The sequence below is a fragment of the Nomia melanderi genome, chromosome 7 (genome assembly GCF_051020985.1).
Source record: "Nomia melanderi isolate GNS246 chromosome 7, iyNomMela1, whole genome shotgun sequence".
In the NCBI taxonomy this organism is placed as follows: domain Eukaryota; kingdom Metazoa; phylum Arthropoda; class Insecta; order Hymenoptera; family Halictidae; genus Nomia; species Nomia melanderi.
The window spans coordinates 10,020,835-10,037,287 of NC_135005.1; the positions used below are offsets into that span (position 1 = coordinate 10,020,835).

The 16,453-nt window shown below is 39.4% G+C and overlaps 2 protein-coding genes across 4 annotated transcripts; one reads left to right on the forward strand and one right to left on the reverse strand.

The window, feature by feature from the left end:
• Positions 1-8,740: 8,740 nt before the first annotated feature.
• Mcad (Medium-chain acyl-CoA dehydrogenase) lies at positions 8,741-13,319 on the reverse strand. The gene is made up of 11 exons (XM_031990904.2): positions 12,959-13,319; positions 12,712-12,790; positions 12,434-12,601; positions 12,246-12,346; positions 12,078-12,158; positions 11,850-11,980; positions 11,664-11,772; positions 11,438-11,578; positions 11,070-11,345; positions 10,346-10,992; positions 8,741-10,288 (listed from the first exon to the last, which is right to left on the reverse strand). The coding sequence occupies exons 1-10, from the start codon at positions 12,971-12,973 to the stop codon at positions 10,840-10,842; spliced, it is 1,254 nt and encodes a 417-aa protein (XP_031846764.1). The 5' UTR covers positions 12,974-13,319; the 3' UTR covers positions 8,741-10,288; positions 10,346-10,839.
• A 288-nt stretch (positions 13,320-13,607) lies between these two features.
• On the forward strand, positions 13,608-15,530 carry LOC116433133 (metallophosphoesterase domain-containing protein 1). Of its 3 annotated transcripts, none has more exons than XM_076369067.1 (6): positions 13,608-13,946; positions 14,030-14,102; positions 14,310-14,454; positions 14,526-14,802; positions 14,896-15,122; positions 15,184-15,530. In XM_076369067.1, exons 2-6 carry the CDS (start codon positions 14,031-14,033, stop codon positions 15,309-15,311), a joined length of 849 nt encoding a protein of 282 aa, XP_076225182.1. In that variant the 5' UTR covers positions 13,608-13,946; position 14,030; the 3' UTR covers positions 15,312-15,530. The 3 variants fall into 3 exon arrangements, with proteins under 3 accessions (XP_076225182.1, XP_076225181.1, XP_076225183.1); XM_076369066.1 differs by having other exon boundaries at positions 13,631-13,946; positions 14,030-14,153; positions 15,184-15,446; XM_076369068.1 differs by lacking the exon at positions 13,608-13,946 and having other exon boundaries at positions 14,089-14,234; positions 15,184-15,522.
• The last annotated feature ends 923 nt before the right edge of the window (positions 15,531-16,453 follow it).

The following is a 16,453-nucleotide window of genomic DNA, read 5'->3' on the forward strand; positions in this document are numbered from 1 at the left end:
GCTGCGGCGTCGATCGAACTTTACATCCTCGGGAAGATGTTGAATCAACCCCTAGAAGAGTCTCGAAAACTGGTTCCTCTTCTCAAGAACCCAAACATTTACCCAAACGAATATGAATACTTAGAAACCTCAAAAACATGGTGCAATAACTAATTTTTTTGAACTCTTTCCCAAACACTTATCCTGAACTAAAAATATAACATATTTCTAATATTATATTAAAAAAAAAAACAAATTAAAATAAATGATTAAATACAAAAAAATTAAAAATAACAAGACTCGCAAAGTCTTTGCCGAAAACGAGTATCGCGATGTCGCATCGCAGCGTCATTAGGATGCAAGGGGTGTGCGACGGCAGGGTTGGGAGGGTCGCGAACGCAGGGGGATGAACGTTCTAACTGATAAATTGGCCGACGTATCTACACCGGTGCCGCAGCCTGCTGGGAACGTTGAATAATAATTATTGTTGTTGGCTGGGCTTGGTGTTATTGAGTTATTCCAATGCGAGTTTATCAAAGTGGGTCAAGCGATTCAATAGCGACCGCCGCGGAGGAGAAACGACCCATCGTCTTAACGTGGCGTGGGAGTGTACGTACGGCCGGTGGAGCCACTTACACACCGCGCCACGCGCGTCACCGATTCGCTACACACTGGCGCAGACACGGCGCGAAACGAAACGAAAAGGGAGCAGAAAGGAGCAAAGGGTATAAGAGAAAGGGAGAGGGAGAGAGAAAGAAAGAGACAGACAGAGAAAGAGAGAGAAAGAAAAAGAAAGAAATATGACGAACGCTTCCAACCGTAAAAATTGCCGCTACCATCGGGCACATTTTTTACGATCGCGACGACTGTCCTCTCATACCTTCTTCTTCTCTTTTTCGTTTGCTCCGGGGCATAAAGAAGAAAATGATTGTAAATTATATTCCTCTCCCGAGATTATTTTTTCTCCAAGAGTTAAGAACCGTGTCGCGCCGAAACATCGACCTAACCAATACGACTCGTGCGTTATTCCCCCGGTTTCGGTATTCGTGACGAGTTTGCTTTCGTGGAAAGTATTGAACACGTTGATGCTGAACACTCCGTGGAAGTATTCCAGCTCCAAAGTTCCAATGGTCGGTTACGTAACCGTTAATCTCTCCAATATTCGCATTCGATACATTAACGGATAGATAGTGCCGTTCGAAACTCCGCAGACTCTGCCAGAAGCCCCGAATAAACCAGACGTTATCTGATTAAATAGAACGCATGAAGGGAACAAATGTTTATTCGAAGATTCGGATGCATCAACGGCGGGTCGAATTGAATTATTCCGACAGCCTTGTCCGTTTCGTACGCTTCTGTTTCGTACGGCGTCGCGCAGGATGACTCACGCGTTTCCTCTTCGACACTGTACACCTCGGACCCGTTAATTATCATAAATCTGACTATAACCACGGTGCACAAGAAAACGAAGGCGCAGGTCGGACGACACGCTGCGCAGAAACGGATTTTCTGCGGTTCGCGACTCGTAAACAGAACACGAGTAGACAGTGATGCTAATTGAAACTTTTTTTAGCTACAATTTACGTTTTCTAAAATTCAATAAGAAAAGAATTTATATTTTCAGTGAGCTCGTTACTCTTGGAACAGTTAATTCTTAATTCCAAAGTGTTTAAACATATTTGAAATAAAAATGGATATTCTTCTTGCCCTCTGAGTCGAAATAAAATGCTACCCTTATTTCAGTTTCTCTCTTGCAGCAAACGAGTAGGATTAAAGTAAGTAAAATGTTACTGCAGCAATTGCTAGAAGAGTGTTGCAATTAATTTCATACTAGAAAACCGCAATAGTTGGAATTGTGCTTGGCAAAAAACAGGCAATGGTTAGAGAAAATGGTTGAATCTTCATGGTTTGCAGGCAGCGCGCAGCAGCCACGCGCAAAATGGTCGCTGGCTCGTAGGATTTTTCGCAGGTAGCTCGAAAGTAATTATCCGCTTTCCATTAGCGTTCGCAACAGGTAGGAACGCGCGCGACCAGCCATAAATTCCCGTAGGAAAGCGAGCTCGACGGACGACGTCACTCCCGGTGAGAGTTGGGACAACAGTGTCAACGGTTGCACAATGCGGACAAACGGAACGGAGACGCGCCGCCACCCTCTCCGGATAAATAAGCTGTACGATTTAAATGAGTCCTCTCAGAAGCGAAACGAACCGTCGTCGAAAGCCGTGAAGACGTCGAGGTCGGAGAGGAGGGTCGCGTGGCCATTGTTGGACAACTGCCGTTGCCGAAGTAATGGAGAAAAAGGAAAGTGAGTCTTCTGGAAACGATTTCAGCTGCTTTACGTCTTTCGCAGGACTACGCTCTGGTCCGAATAATTGAGGGATTGTTCGTGAAAGACGGTTGCTTCATCCTCTTTCTCCTGAAGATCTCTGTGACCGGTCGTTTACGAAACTACCCCTATTTAGAGAATGGCTGGGATTCAACTATAAACATTCTGCAATTTTATTTCGTATGATTCGTCAAACTTTATGTTTCTTTTTTCAACTGATTATTTCAATCGCTTGCTAATAGAAGTCACTTTACGAGCACTGTACAAATGATCCAGAAACACTAAAGATCCACTGTCTAGCAGTAACTCTTCCACCAGCACATCTCCGATCGTATCGGATTTTCTCTTACGTCGAAAATGTACGGTCTAAAAGAAAGTGTACAAACAACCCTCGAGTCCACTGAAGTTTCCCAAGGGAGACCAATCGCGACACAAACCAAACAGAGAAGAATACCGACGCTTCAGTGAAAGTCAATATTTACACGGTTACCTAATTTCCAATTGTGTACCCGGCGCGCCTCACCCTGCTCGGACCCCAGAATACCTTGCCCCCCGGCACCTGTGACCCCGTCCCGGTTCACGGGCCCGTTTTCGAGCCCCCGACAGAGCGGATCATCATGATTTACTGTGCACAAACTGCTGCCCGGGGATCCCCTGTCAGCAACAAGTGCATTTCGGCGCAGCAGGTAGATGTTGACGTGACCCGTTGTCAAAGAGGGGTGCGCAACATCCCCCGAAGGGTGGGCCCGTTTATCCTAGCGACGGATTGCGTACGATTCGTGCCGGGCACGTGCCGGCACGCTTACGAAAACTGTTTTCCGTGAGCGTCCCTTTTCCGAGGCACGGTCCGCAAAGTCGCAGTTAGCTTTTACGGGGCTAATATTTCACCCCTCCTGGAGGGAGAATTGCACTAGTCGTGAATTGCGCTCGCAATATCTTCCTCTGAGGCCCGGGAATTGTCCCGGGTGAAATACGAGTGTTATAAAGCAGTAGAAATTATTCCGAAGTGTACTCTAACGCGAGGATAAACGTGACGGTCGTTTTTGCTCGGAGGAATGATTGTCCTCCGTCTTGGCCGCGAAATGGAACAGTCCGGTTGTAATAGTTTACAACTATTTTCAGTGCGAACAAAGAAATTCTCCATTTTAAGAGTAAAAGGTGTATCGAAATGTCGGTGGAAATAGAATATGGAAAATGCGAAAATCATTTTCATCCATTTTAAGATTGAAACATTCTTTAGCCTATAACAAGCGGTAGCGCGTTACGATATTACATTCATATTATTTAAACACTATCTACAAACCGACAAAACCCGAGAACCCTACACGATTAAACGCCACACGGAAGTGCTGCAATCGAGACCGCGGGCGACGAAAAAAAAACCAATTATCAAACAGAATTTCATCTCCATCCTCTTCCGATCTTCAGGAACGATACAATCAGCTGTAACTCGATGCACGCACACTGAAATTAGCGGTGCGCCAGATAACATGGGAAACGACACTGCATTATCAGCCGGAAGTATCGTTCCGACTCGTTTGCGGTGATTTGATAACGTAACTTTCCGATTCGCGGCGTTTTTCGCGATCGGGCCGCGGAACGATCGCGATCGCGGGATGATCGTTTCGCCCGTTGTTCCCGATCGCAGGTACCGCGGACGCAGTCGCGTGCTGTCCATCCTCGGGAGTTTATCGAGCGATTATCGCGCGGCCAAGGGAACAGGTTGTCGGAGACGATTAAAAAAATGGGTCTATGTTACGGAGACGCGGGAACTTATTACGGAACCGCGTTGCATCACCGAGACGTCGTCGGTGAAAGCATCCCGCAAGACTCGCGACAAGGCTCTACAAACGCGTCCTCTCGGCAATCTCAATTTCAATGGCTTGTCTTCAGTTGAACATTGAACGTCTTAGAAATCAGAAGAAAATGTTAACGAAAATCAGTAAGTAATCCTTCAGACACTGAAACAGATTCTACTTTTATTTTGATTTATATAATGAAACAAATATCGTGGGGAATCCATTTGAGTGATGATTGCGAATACTGTTCGCTTTTAAGGAGTTCATACGCACTGGGTTACAAAATGAAACATTTTAATTTTAATGTGAACTTTAAAATTTGCCTTCAATTATCTACATGACACATACCGCAGAATATCGTGTACACTTTTACTTTCATTTAGACGAACACGAGAACCACTCTCAAACGAAACCGATCACGAGACCTGGAAATTTCTCTCTGTATAAACAAAACGTCGCGGCGTGTTTTGACTTCCCCGTTAAATGGAGAAATTTCGGAAACTGGCCAAGTGGCCGACCCGAAATGGCTCGTTGCTCGTCAAACATTGGGAGTGTATTCAACATGCGTTGACATTTGTTTAATATAATGACCGCGTCGATCAAAATGGACATAAGCATTTACGTTCAAATAATCTTAATAAAATTTACTATACGTCACATTAACGCGTTCCGTAAGTGTTAAGTCTAGAAAGACCCTAGAATCGGGGCCACTAAAACGACAAGCGACTGAAAGGCACCGCAACATCCCCATCGTGACGGTATCTTGAAAGGATCTTGTGGACAGGGGAGAGGGGTTGTGTCGGCCAATTCTTCGCGTTCTTTTCACGCGGCGGACCACGAGGCGTGTTGCGTACGAATCGCAACGCCACGCTTGAGCGGATTTAACGGCAGCTGCGTTCGGTAGCGGTAGCTGCGGCGATTGTCGTATGACGCGCGACAGGGAGAGGGACGGTCGAGAAAAACCGTATTAACGTCCGCTACACCTAATCGGCGAATCGGAGAAAATGGAGTGCGAACCGCCCTTGAGTCTCGACGGAGGAGCGCGCTATCTTGTAACGAGCCCGCGTAATCGCGCAATGCCAAGCCGCGGCTAATTATCCACGGTTAATGCTGGCGAGAGCCATGAATATTCATACTTGACATCTTTATCGCGGCCGGAGGAGGAGCGGTGGTGCAGGGGGGTACGGCAGAAATTGGAGCTGTTACACGAGGGTCCCTTTTTGACCCACCTTCCGCCGAATCGATTGCCGTGTCACGATTGAGGAAATTGAACCGCTGCTCGACGATGCACTCGTCCAAAGGTGAGTATTGTTCCGATAATAAATCGGTTCGTCTAAGCTCGTGTGTAGGCTGATCTTTGCGAATGGTTGTTAATCTGTTAACGGAGGATGATGAGTGTACTCGTAGTCGCTGTAGGTTCAACTGTGTTTCTTGTATCATTGTCAGTTTTTAAGTTACGTTGTTAAGTTCGCAGGGATGTGAGTTAAAACATATTTATAATACACTCGTTGTTGGAATAATTTATTTGTATCTTTGTGAGCAATCATGGCTGAGAAATCAGGTTAATATGTCGGTTTCATGACGAGTGGGTTTTTGTGGTAGATGTTCCGTTTACCGCCACTTTCCGTGGAACAAAGGCAATTGTAAAAATCCTTTACAATCGACAAGCAATACCATTCGAGTCGCAAGCGGTCCCGCATTTTTACAAATTAGAATATTTTCAGCATACTTTCCCCCTTGCGTAACAATCATTTCCTACCTCGTCCTACTGCTGCGCAAATTACCGCAGCTTAAAGCTGCCAGCGTTACGTCGTTTTACCATCAGGTGCTAACAATAAGAAAGTCTCTTAAGGCTTTAGAATACAGACGCACAAAGATTGTCCAATTAAACCGTGGATTTCGTCACAGGTTCTAACAGTGTTATTTGACTTTAATTTTCGATTCAAAAACAAAAATTTCCCTCGAGTTAAACGACCTCGGAAAAAGTGAAATATCTTTCTACGCAAATTTCATTTCGATACTGTTGCAAGAAAAATGCAACAAGAAATTGCTTCGATCTGGACCAGAATGGCGGCCTAGTGGTAAACGACGAGAACCAACCACCGGAGACGCGCGAAGTCTTTTCCGAAGCGGGCAGCTGGTCTCGGGAGGCGAAGCGACTTGTTTACCGAGTAATTAGATATTCTTGCCCGCCGGAGCACTTTGACACGGATTCGTGTTCCAACGGGACGAGGAATGGCGAAGAGGGAGGGGGTGTCCGAGTTACCAAGTCGTGGAGTACTTTTACGAGGCGATGCCTTCGAACCCAGCGCAAATGTAGAAACGAGACGAAAAAAAAATTGAAAGAAAAAACAGTCGTCGACTGATGAAACAGCGAAAAAGCAATAACCGTGTATTGTTAACACGTTGTATACCATGGGGATCACCGGTGACCCCGAACCAAATCAAATTACTGTACTTCACTAAATTAAATGTCGACTATTTTAAAATATTTCTATATCATAAATAATGCTACCTAATGTGGTGATATTCACTTAGATAAATGTATAATAATAATAACGGAATTCAATCAAATGATTTAATATTATATTTTTCCCATTTTGTGTATTTCGCTGTATGAAATCGTACGGCGTTCAACGTGTTAACTTTACACTCGAGAGGTGACTCACTCACCACCTCATTTCATATAGTAAAATTATAAAATTTGATATTCAATATTATACCTTACATAACGCATCAATTTGAGAAATATTGAAATAAAATAACTTTGTTCCTCGATGTACGTATGATTTCTCTGCGAGTTAGTTACACAAAATATCGTCTTTAAAATCGTTACGAAAACGTTGAAATATTTCTGGTGAAAAATTTCCGAGTGCAAAGGGTTAAAAAAAAACTCGTTTCGCGATTTATTGTCGATGTATGCATAATTTGGAGCGTGGCGAAGGGAGAGCAGAACGAAGGGTCGAACGGGGCGAGAGGAAGAGGGGAGGGGCAAGAGGCGTACGCGTCGCCGACGTAAATAAAGGCAACCGTTGCTCGTTTCATCGAATCGCTATTTTGTCCACGAAGGGTCGGTGCAACGCTCATAAAGAAACACTCGAAGGCTATCCGTTCTAAATCTGAGGCAGCGGGACGCCCGAGCCCGTTCTCGCCGCACCGCCTCGGAATTTGCGCCGAAACGCCTGTTGCGCATACTGCACGGCGCGGCCGCCGAAACCGCGAACGTTTGAATGGCCGCGTTCGAAGCGTCACCCCTCGCAGCCGGTTAAATTACATCGTCGGCAAGGGAACGCTTTCTTTTTCGACATAACACACGTCTGCAGGATTCTTGGCTCTTCTGATGTTTTCAGGTAATTTTTGGAACAGTTGGTAAACATGATTATTGTTCGACAGAAAGGAAACAGGTTATTGAGTTTGTCTTTCGTATTGCATGTTACGATTAATAATATCCTTCCTACAGTCTTCTGTTCGAGCAGGTCTATAGATCGCCTAAAAAATTCATGATCCTTCCCCGAATGTTACGTTTACTTCGACCTGCACTCGAGATCGGGCTTCCTATCATCATCAGTTTTGAGGTTAGTTTTTAAGGTACATTCGCCGCTAAAAGTTACGGGGCGCAAAACTCGTGAGCCCCGTGACAGTCCGCTAACCGATCATCGATGGACGAAACTCATTCCTGAAAATTTTATTACACACAAGTGAGGATACAGAGTACGGTGTGTCAATGTGTCCTCCGTTATTGTTGCTCCTCGCGCGCGAAGTCGAGGAGACGTACGGCTCGCCGTGGCTGTCATGGAGATTACGAAGTGATGAAATCGCTTAAAAGAAAACATCGTGCTCACACGTTGCGGCAATGAGGAAGAATAAGACCGCGTGTAGGTACCTGTAACTTCGGAAGTGGACCGAGTCGAAGGAGCGAGCGAGATCGATGCACAGTGGAAACGTGCGAGGAGGAAAACGAAAGAGGCGGCAAGAGCGAGCGGGAAAAGAGATGTTGCGCGAACGAAGAAGCGAGAAGGAGAACAATGTGGAACGTTGGCGGGAGAGGGAAAGGAAGAAAGGACGAAAGATCGCGGGACACGGAGATGGAGAGAGAGAGGGAGAGACAGTCGAAAGCGAAAGCGAGAAAGAGAAAGGCTAGCAAGAGAGTGAGAGTGAAACAGAGATAGGGCAAAGCCAGAAGAAAGAAGGGAGGTTTGGCAAGCGGTACGCTCTACGGCAACAAAGAACTCGGGAGAGCATAGAAATGAGTTGTTGAGGTTACCTGAAGCATCGTTCGCTGGCGGTAGATCGGTGACCAGGCTAACCCGTGGTCGTGAATGTGATTGCTGGTGCTGCTGCTGCTGTTGCGCCTGTTGCTGCTGTACCTGATGAAGGCCCGGCTGCTGAGGTCCCGTCAAAGGCAGATTGGCCGCGGTGGTGTTTTCAGTGAGGATTGTCGGTACCGAGGAGGAGGAAGATGACGATGATTCCGTAAGGGCCGTCGCGGTGGTGTTCTCGAGGGCCGTGTGGCCCCCACCTTCCCCTGTCCCTGTAGCCATTCGGCCCTCGTGCATTCCAGCAGACAGACAGACGGGGGTCCCTCCTCCTGCACGTCGTTCCCGAGCGCACGCACTTCTCTCGAGGAACACCTACACTCTCTTACGTGTCCTCGCTCTCTTTCTCACCCCCCGTCTATCTATCTGTCTGTTTCGTTTTCTTTCTCTCTGTCTAGCCGAGAGAAGCGCGCGCTCGGTCTTGTTCCTTCTTCCTCTGTCTCCCTCTATTCCACGGTTTCGTCCCTCTCCGTCCCTCTCTAGCCGTCTCTCACTCTCACTCACCCTCTCTCTCTCTCTCTCTCTCTCTCTCTCTCCCCGTCTCTCTCTCTCCTTCTCTCTTTCTTCCTCCTCGTGTGCGCAAGCTCTCGCTATCCTCCTCTCTTTTTACTACTACGCTCCCCGCGCCGGCCAGCGCCGTCTGAGCGTACCGAAACTACACCGTCTCTTTCAACCAAACATCGGTATATCACACAACAGCGACATCACACACGCCCGCGGAAAAATGAGCCCCGCGCGGATTATTAACCTCCTGTCCGGCGGCCCGAAAAAAATCGAACGTTAGACAAATGTAGGTCTGTAGGCCACTTCACTTACACTTTGCATCGGGACGGGCACTCCCTTAGTCAAGCGAGCGTCCGGCGCACCGTTGCGCTCTGACAGCACGAGTTCCAGGACCGTACCCTTGCCTGAAAGACCCGGGAATCGTTTTCCGTATCACTGCCACGGCCCGAAATCACTTTCCTCGGTGATCGCCTGTCGATTGATGCCATCGTTCAACTACATCTATGAATCCGCCGATTTCACGGCCTTGCGTTCGACGTTAATGCAGTGGGAAAATGGTTTTCGACTGTACTGCCGTACCGCAATGTTATTTATATTGTGCACGTTGTATTTGTAAAGTTCAAACTGAACGTACGGTACAAATGTTGAGTATAATATTTTTGTAATCTATTCATTACTCGATGGTACTTTCATTTCTCCTTATACTTTGAATATTTTGGTGTGTGAATTCTTATTGCTGTGAAAATATTGTTTTTCTCGACCACTGAAAATATTTTTCTGGAAGCCTTCATATATTAAGACTTACATAAGTATTAATTGAACGTAATATTCGTTGCACATGCGATCATAATTTTCAATGAAAATAGTATTTTTATTATTCGCACATGTGTGGTGTTAATATTTTGAGGTATCTGTACATAAATTCTTAACAGTGTTTTAGAAAAATAATCTATGATCCGCAGATTTTGATAACAATGCAAATACTTCCAATGTATAGGATATTGCTGAAGATATTTGCACCCGTTTTGAGATTCGCAGGCACGGTAGTGGGTATCGAAAGGGAAAATGCTATATGAATGTCATAAATGCCACTTATCGAGACGAAGAGTTTGCAAATGTATTTCGTCGCTTCAAATACAAAGTCTCAAGCGCTCGTATTGCTTCGTAATTGTTCGTTTTTAATTATCTGATATCGAACAAGAGTAGATGGGGGAAAGTAATTCGAAAGAAGGAACGTATCGACCACAGTTTTATATGGGTACCAGACTTTACTAGTCACGGCACTGTGTTCCAATAATGTATCGCGGAAAGACGCAATTTCCGAAGGATTTCTCTGCTCTCTCGTGTTTGCAAGCATTTAGAATCTGCAAATTGAAAGCCTGTCAAATGTGTTTTTCGCGTTATAAATGTTGTCAATTTACCACTGTCTTAAATACGACGATACTGTCTAAGTAGGTCAGGTGTCACAATATCTGGACGTCCTATTATGGGGCGCTTTTACACCGAATGTTGCATAACTCGTCACGCACGACTTCACCAAATATAACCATGTAAAAACTATGGCCTGACGGACATAATGCGATGTAATCCCTTTTCATTGTACAATACACTTGACTAACGCTTTCGGACAACGTTTGCAGCGCTATCTAGCATGGAAAAGCGCGAAATATGAAACACTGAATTATCATATCACACATGTAATATTTTTATACTATTTTATTCAACAGTAATGTAAATAATGTGAATATGGATAAAATGTAAGTATTGCATTACAATGATATAAAAACATTTAATTCCAATAAAGAATACATACATTTGTATAAAAATATATGTTAATACATTGCAACAATAGTGAAAAGCTTTTATAATAATTGACAATAAAATTCAGTACTCATAATTAACATTAATACATCTGTTATGCATTTCTTTGTTTAGCCGCGGAGAGAAGAGAACGAGAAATAATCAGTCTTTGAATTTGAGCTGTACCCTCATATATTTGATAAATTTTTGCATCTCGCATCAGTTTCTCTACCGGATACTCAGTATTAAATCCAGCACCACCAAAGATCTGTAAAACGTCCGAAATATAAAATAATGATTTTAAATCAAGTTAATAAATATATTTCGTTACGTGTTGTTACATACCTGTACAGCATCCGTTGCACATTTGTTAGCTACATCCCCACCATAACATTTTGCAACACTAGCAAGTGTTGTTGCTGTTGGAAGTCTTCGATCAGCTGCCCAAGCCGCCTTCATCCAAGCAAGTCTAGCTGTCTCAACGCCAATCATCATATCTGCTAAAATAAACGCTATTGCTTGATGATCTGCTATTGGTTTATTGAACGTTTTACGTTCCAATGAGTATTTTGTAGCTTCATCCAGTGCTCGTTGAGCTAAACCAACAGATGCGGAAGCTACCTGTGAGAATAATAAAAATAATTAAAGAAAAACAATATTTAAACTACTTCTATATTATTTATCGTTTAAAAATGCATCATTTTTTATTATACCGCTGGTCGAGTCTTATCAAAAGTTTGCATTGCAATTTTAAAACCTTCGCCCGGTTTGCCTAAAACATTTTCTTCTGGAACACGTACGTCCTCAAATGTTATCATTCGTGTATCGGAAGCTCTTTGACCCATGTTAATTTCCTGCACGTACCAAAATAAAATTATTTCATAACAAAAAATAAAATCATCATAAATTTAATAACTCTGATGCGATGAAAATATTCACCTTGCGGCCAGGTGTTAAGCCTTCACTATTTCGTTCAACAATAAAAGCTGTAAAAGCTTTACCAGCTGGAGCTTGTGGGTCAGGATTTGATCTTGCTAATACAAAGTACCTGAAAAATTGTTAAATACATTGTAAATATTGTAATATCATTGCTGATATTGTAATTTTGCGATTAACTGATTTTACCAGTTAGCAACACCACCATTGGTTATCCACATTTTTGTACCATTAAGAACCCATTCGTTTCCTTTCTTTTCAGCTTTTAATTTAACACCTGCTACATCTGATCCAGCACCAGGTTCAGTAACACAATAAGCCTATAATGTTTACAATATGAGAATAAAGTTTCATGCCTTCCTAATGTATACAATTAATTTAATTGTTAACTAATTCAGTTATATTTAATTATCATACAGCCACAAGTGGTTCTTCAAGAAGTCTTCCAAGATATTTTTTCTGTTGCTCCTTTGTCCCAGCTGCAATTACTGGAGCTTGCTATATATAAAATATATGTTACGTAACATATAAAATATGCTTCTATTACTAAAATTAAGTTCACCATTATTATGTAAGAAGTCTTACACCTAATCCTGAGCCTTCTAGTGCCGTTGATATTCCTGTACAACCATAAGCAAATTCTTCAGCAACTAAACATGCAGTAAAACATCCAAGTTCCATTCCTCCTATAATAATAACGTTTTGAACATTAATAATTTTTAAACATTTATACATCACAGATTGATTTAATTTCTAAAAATTTATAATTATACCACAATGTTGCGGAATCTCTTTATTTAGAAGTCCCAAACTCCATGCCTTTTTAATAATATCCCAAGGATATTTTCCAGTTCTATCATGTTCAGCAGCAACTGGGATAATTTCTTCTTTTGTAAACTTTCGTGCTAATTCTTGCATTTCTTTTTGAACATCTGTCAACTCTAATATAGAAATAAAATATATAAGATTAAATTGTTATAAGTGAAACAGTGAAATCCAAAGAATATGTTACTATAATGCAATACAATTACAATATATTTATTGCACTAACCAAAATTATATCCTGTAGAATGTTCTGATTTTGATGAAAATGGTCGCATCAATTTTTGACATGTTACAGTTTTTAGTATCTATAAAACATATGTGTTCTTAATATATTAGTAGTAGGTAATATATGATTACGTATACATCTTTATATATATTGATAAATACTGTATTGTAACATTATTTATGCGAAAGACATTCAATTGTTTTATTAACTTGATTTTCCTTTTATATTTTTAAAGTGGTTTACTTACCGATCGCGAAAACATTTTTGCAATTCTTTCTTTATACTGTACTAAAAACGTTCTTGAAAACGAACTTTCTACAAACCAGATATATTTTGATATATGACCGGATTGTAAAGTACTTATATAGGACACTTGTTTTATCAGTTATCACTAAATATAAAAACGATGAACACCGTTAACTCTTCAGAACTCCAGAATAACAAATAACAGATGCTAAAGTCCAGGCAAAAGTTTTGCTGATCAAAGTACAATTTGACGTTATTAAATTGTGATCAGTGTCATATACACTTTTTCCTGCATGGACATTTCAATTCAATTAATATAGAAAATCACTTTCCGTATTACACGTCATTTTATATCTGTGTATACATATGTATATATATACATATATATATACTTAAGAAACCTTATAAATTGCTGATTGGTTACTGCTCTGATGATCTGATTTTACAATTAAAATTGATATTTCGATATTGAAATTAAACGTTTTATTAACCAACCGAAAAAATAAAGAACAAATTAATAACTTAATAAAATTACACTTTTTTCTAATCATAAATAATTACGAATGATTCATAAATACATACATTTTTATTACAGATTTTCAAAAATTACAATTGCCTTTCAATATACAAAATCATTTTTTTATACTAACATATAATACTAATAATTAGATTCATATATAAAGACATATTGGCCTATATAATTTACGAAATTCGGCGCGAAACTTTCGATTATATTTTTAAAATTTGTATATTTTTAAAACTCTCAACATTGTTCTAAGAATTTAAAAGATGAGGAGTACTTAATAGAAGAATAGTTAACAGTAGACAGTATAACATGTAACAATATCAAGTAAAAATTACGCATTCGAGTTATAATAAGAAGGCAAATAAATGAATGTAACCCAACTTAATATAGTCGTTGATGATATAATCGCCAATGTTTATGAAATACATGTATAAAATAAAGTTAAATTAATCTGTTTATACAAGTAATTTACTATAATATTAGTTAATTTAAACTTATGACTTGAATAACATTGGAATTGACAATTGTATGTTATAATCGTTTCAGCATGAAGATAGAGATTCATCCATTAACAAACAATCCTACGGCAGCCTGGTGTGAATTGTCAAAAGAACAAAAAGTAATTAAAATAAATGCTAAGCTTCCCACTACCGAAGCTCCAAATGATAAGGTTAAACTTTAAGATTACATTTTATCGTTATAACGTGTTCGCTTAAATCTAACCTAGAAGTATTGACATGTTTGTCCTATGGTTATGATCATATTCATAATAAAAAGGAAAAATGAGTTTCAATGATTAATAATACCATTTAATTTTATATTTTAGCTTCGTGTTGTGTGCATGAGTGATACTCATTCTTTAACACCATTCATAAAATTTGATATACCTATGGGAGATGTTTTTATTCATGCAGGAGATTTTACAAAATGTGGTAGTTTACAAGAAGTTATAGAATTCAATAATTGGATTGGTAAGCAATTAAAAAATTAGTATATTTTAAAAATTTTCTATATTAATATATTAAGCAATTTTTTGGTGTAGGTAATTTGCCACATAAAAATAAAATTGTTATTGCTGGCAATCATGAACTTAGTTTCGATTCTACATTTACTCATCCATTTACCCTACATAACAGTGGAGAACGTCAAAAACACACAGGGACCAGTATTTTGGATAACATACCCACATTGGGAATGTCTAAAGATACTTTGGCAGAAGCCATACAAACCACTAATGTTAAAGATTATTTGACGAATTGTACTTATTTAGAAGATTCTGAAATTACAATACATGGAATAAAAATATATGGTACACCATGGTAAATATATATACGTACTAATTTCATGACATGCTATTCAATAGAAAAATAAAATATCACTGGCATTTTATAGGAGTATTCTTTTCTTTTCAGGCAACCAGAATTTTGCAAATGGGCATTCAATGTACCACGTGGAGAAGCCTGTCTGTCAAAATGGGACATGATACCATCAGATACAGATATTCTTATAACTCATACCCCTCCTGTGGGACATGGAGACTTATGCTGTAGTGGAGTACGAGCGGGATGCGTAGAATTATTGTCTACAGTGCAAAATCGAGTGAAACCAAAGTACCACGTATTTGGTCACATTCACGAAGGTATGTTTAATTTTGTTGTGGTTGTTGTTAAAATGAAATAATATACTCCATTTTTTAATAGGATATGGTATTTCATCTGATGGAAAAATAATATATATAAATGCATCGACATGCGACTTAAATTACTTGCCAAGTAATTTACCAGTAGTATTTGATATAACACTACCATCTGGTTTTGGTAAATCATAAAAAAAAAAAAATGAAAAATATAGTAATTAATTTCATAATTGTTTTCCACGCGAATAATGTTAAAGAAATAGGACGTTTAACTTATTATCAGTATATTTTTATGATCTTTTCTACAAATTATGTTTCTTTTCTATACTAGATGTCTTATTTTAAGAAATGAAAGTTACAAAGCAGATTTAATAAATTATGATTTTGTGATAGCAGCATTTACATTGTGATATTAAGAAAGTACTGAAATTGAATTTGTCATATATAGCGTTTTTTTTTTTATAAATATAAAAATATCGTGGTCATTATAGTATTCTTATTTACATAAGGTAGTATGTAAATAGAATATTTTTAATACTTAAATAGAATTTTAATTTATGTTAATTTAGAATATTTTTGACAATGTGTGTTCGAAGGAATTATAGGAATCTTATAAGACTTGTTTTATAAGATTCTTATAATATTTTGTTAAGTCGTTGCACATAATACTATAAATTAAATTATTCATTATATTACACAATCTTACTGATTTGGAAGCTTACATGTAAGATCTTAATTGTATCATTAATCGCACAAAATATTTTATAATGCAATCGCAAATACAATTTAATAAAATATAATAAAATTTGAGTATTATAGTGCAACAAATAGATCGTAGATTAATATATCTAGTTAATAGCGGAAATTGAACTAGTCTATTAATTTGATAATCAACTAATGAAATTATTGTACTTGAGAACACTTACTTCAATTACATTTCATACGAAATTGTAACTTCTATTACAATAAAGTATTTCTACATAATTGAATATGGTAAAAGATTAGAATTATGGCATTCAATTAAGTTAATTTTATACTAAAGTCACACAATAATCCTGTATATAATTTTTCCAATATATTAATACAAAATTATAATTGCATTTTTGTAAAGATATTTATTGTAATACCAAATTCTTTAACAAGTGGTATTGCTTTTCGAATTAAAAAAGGTTTGCATATAAACAATGTTGCATGTATATTGACTTATATTTCCATATTATATTGGTCCAAAGCTAACTGAGTAGGTGACTGTAAAGTCGGATTTCTCTGTTAAATGAAGACAGAGTATATTCTGTAATAGAAACATGTTTGTACAAATAGCATATTTTTGTTTC

What these genes read in the sequence shown, in the direction of transcription:
- LOC116433133 (XM_076369066.1), top strand. Translation starts at nt 14,031, where the DNA reads ATGAAGATAGAGATTCATCCATTAACAAACAATCCTACGGCAGCCTGG. An exon ending in AAAATATATGGTACACCATG is followed by an intron (nt 14,803 to 14,895) that starts GTAAATATATAT and finishes TTTTCTTTTCAG; the next exon opens with GCAACCAGAATTTTGCAAAT. An exon ending in ATTTGGTCACATTCACGAAG is followed by an intron (nt 15,123 to 15,183) that starts GTATGTTTAATT and finishes ATTTTTTAATAG; the next exon opens with GATATGGTATTTCATCTGAT.
- Mcad (XM_031990904.2), bottom strand. An exon ending in AATGGTGGTGTTGCTAACTG is followed by an intron (nt 11,773 to 11,849) that starts GTAAAATCAGTT and finishes ACAATTTTTCAG; the next exon opens with GTACTTTGTATTAGCAAGAT. An exon ending in GCTTAACACCTGGCCGCAAG is followed by an intron (nt 11,579 to 11,663) that starts GTGAATATTTTC and finishes TGGTACGTGCAG; the next exon opens with GAAATTAACATGGGTCAAAG.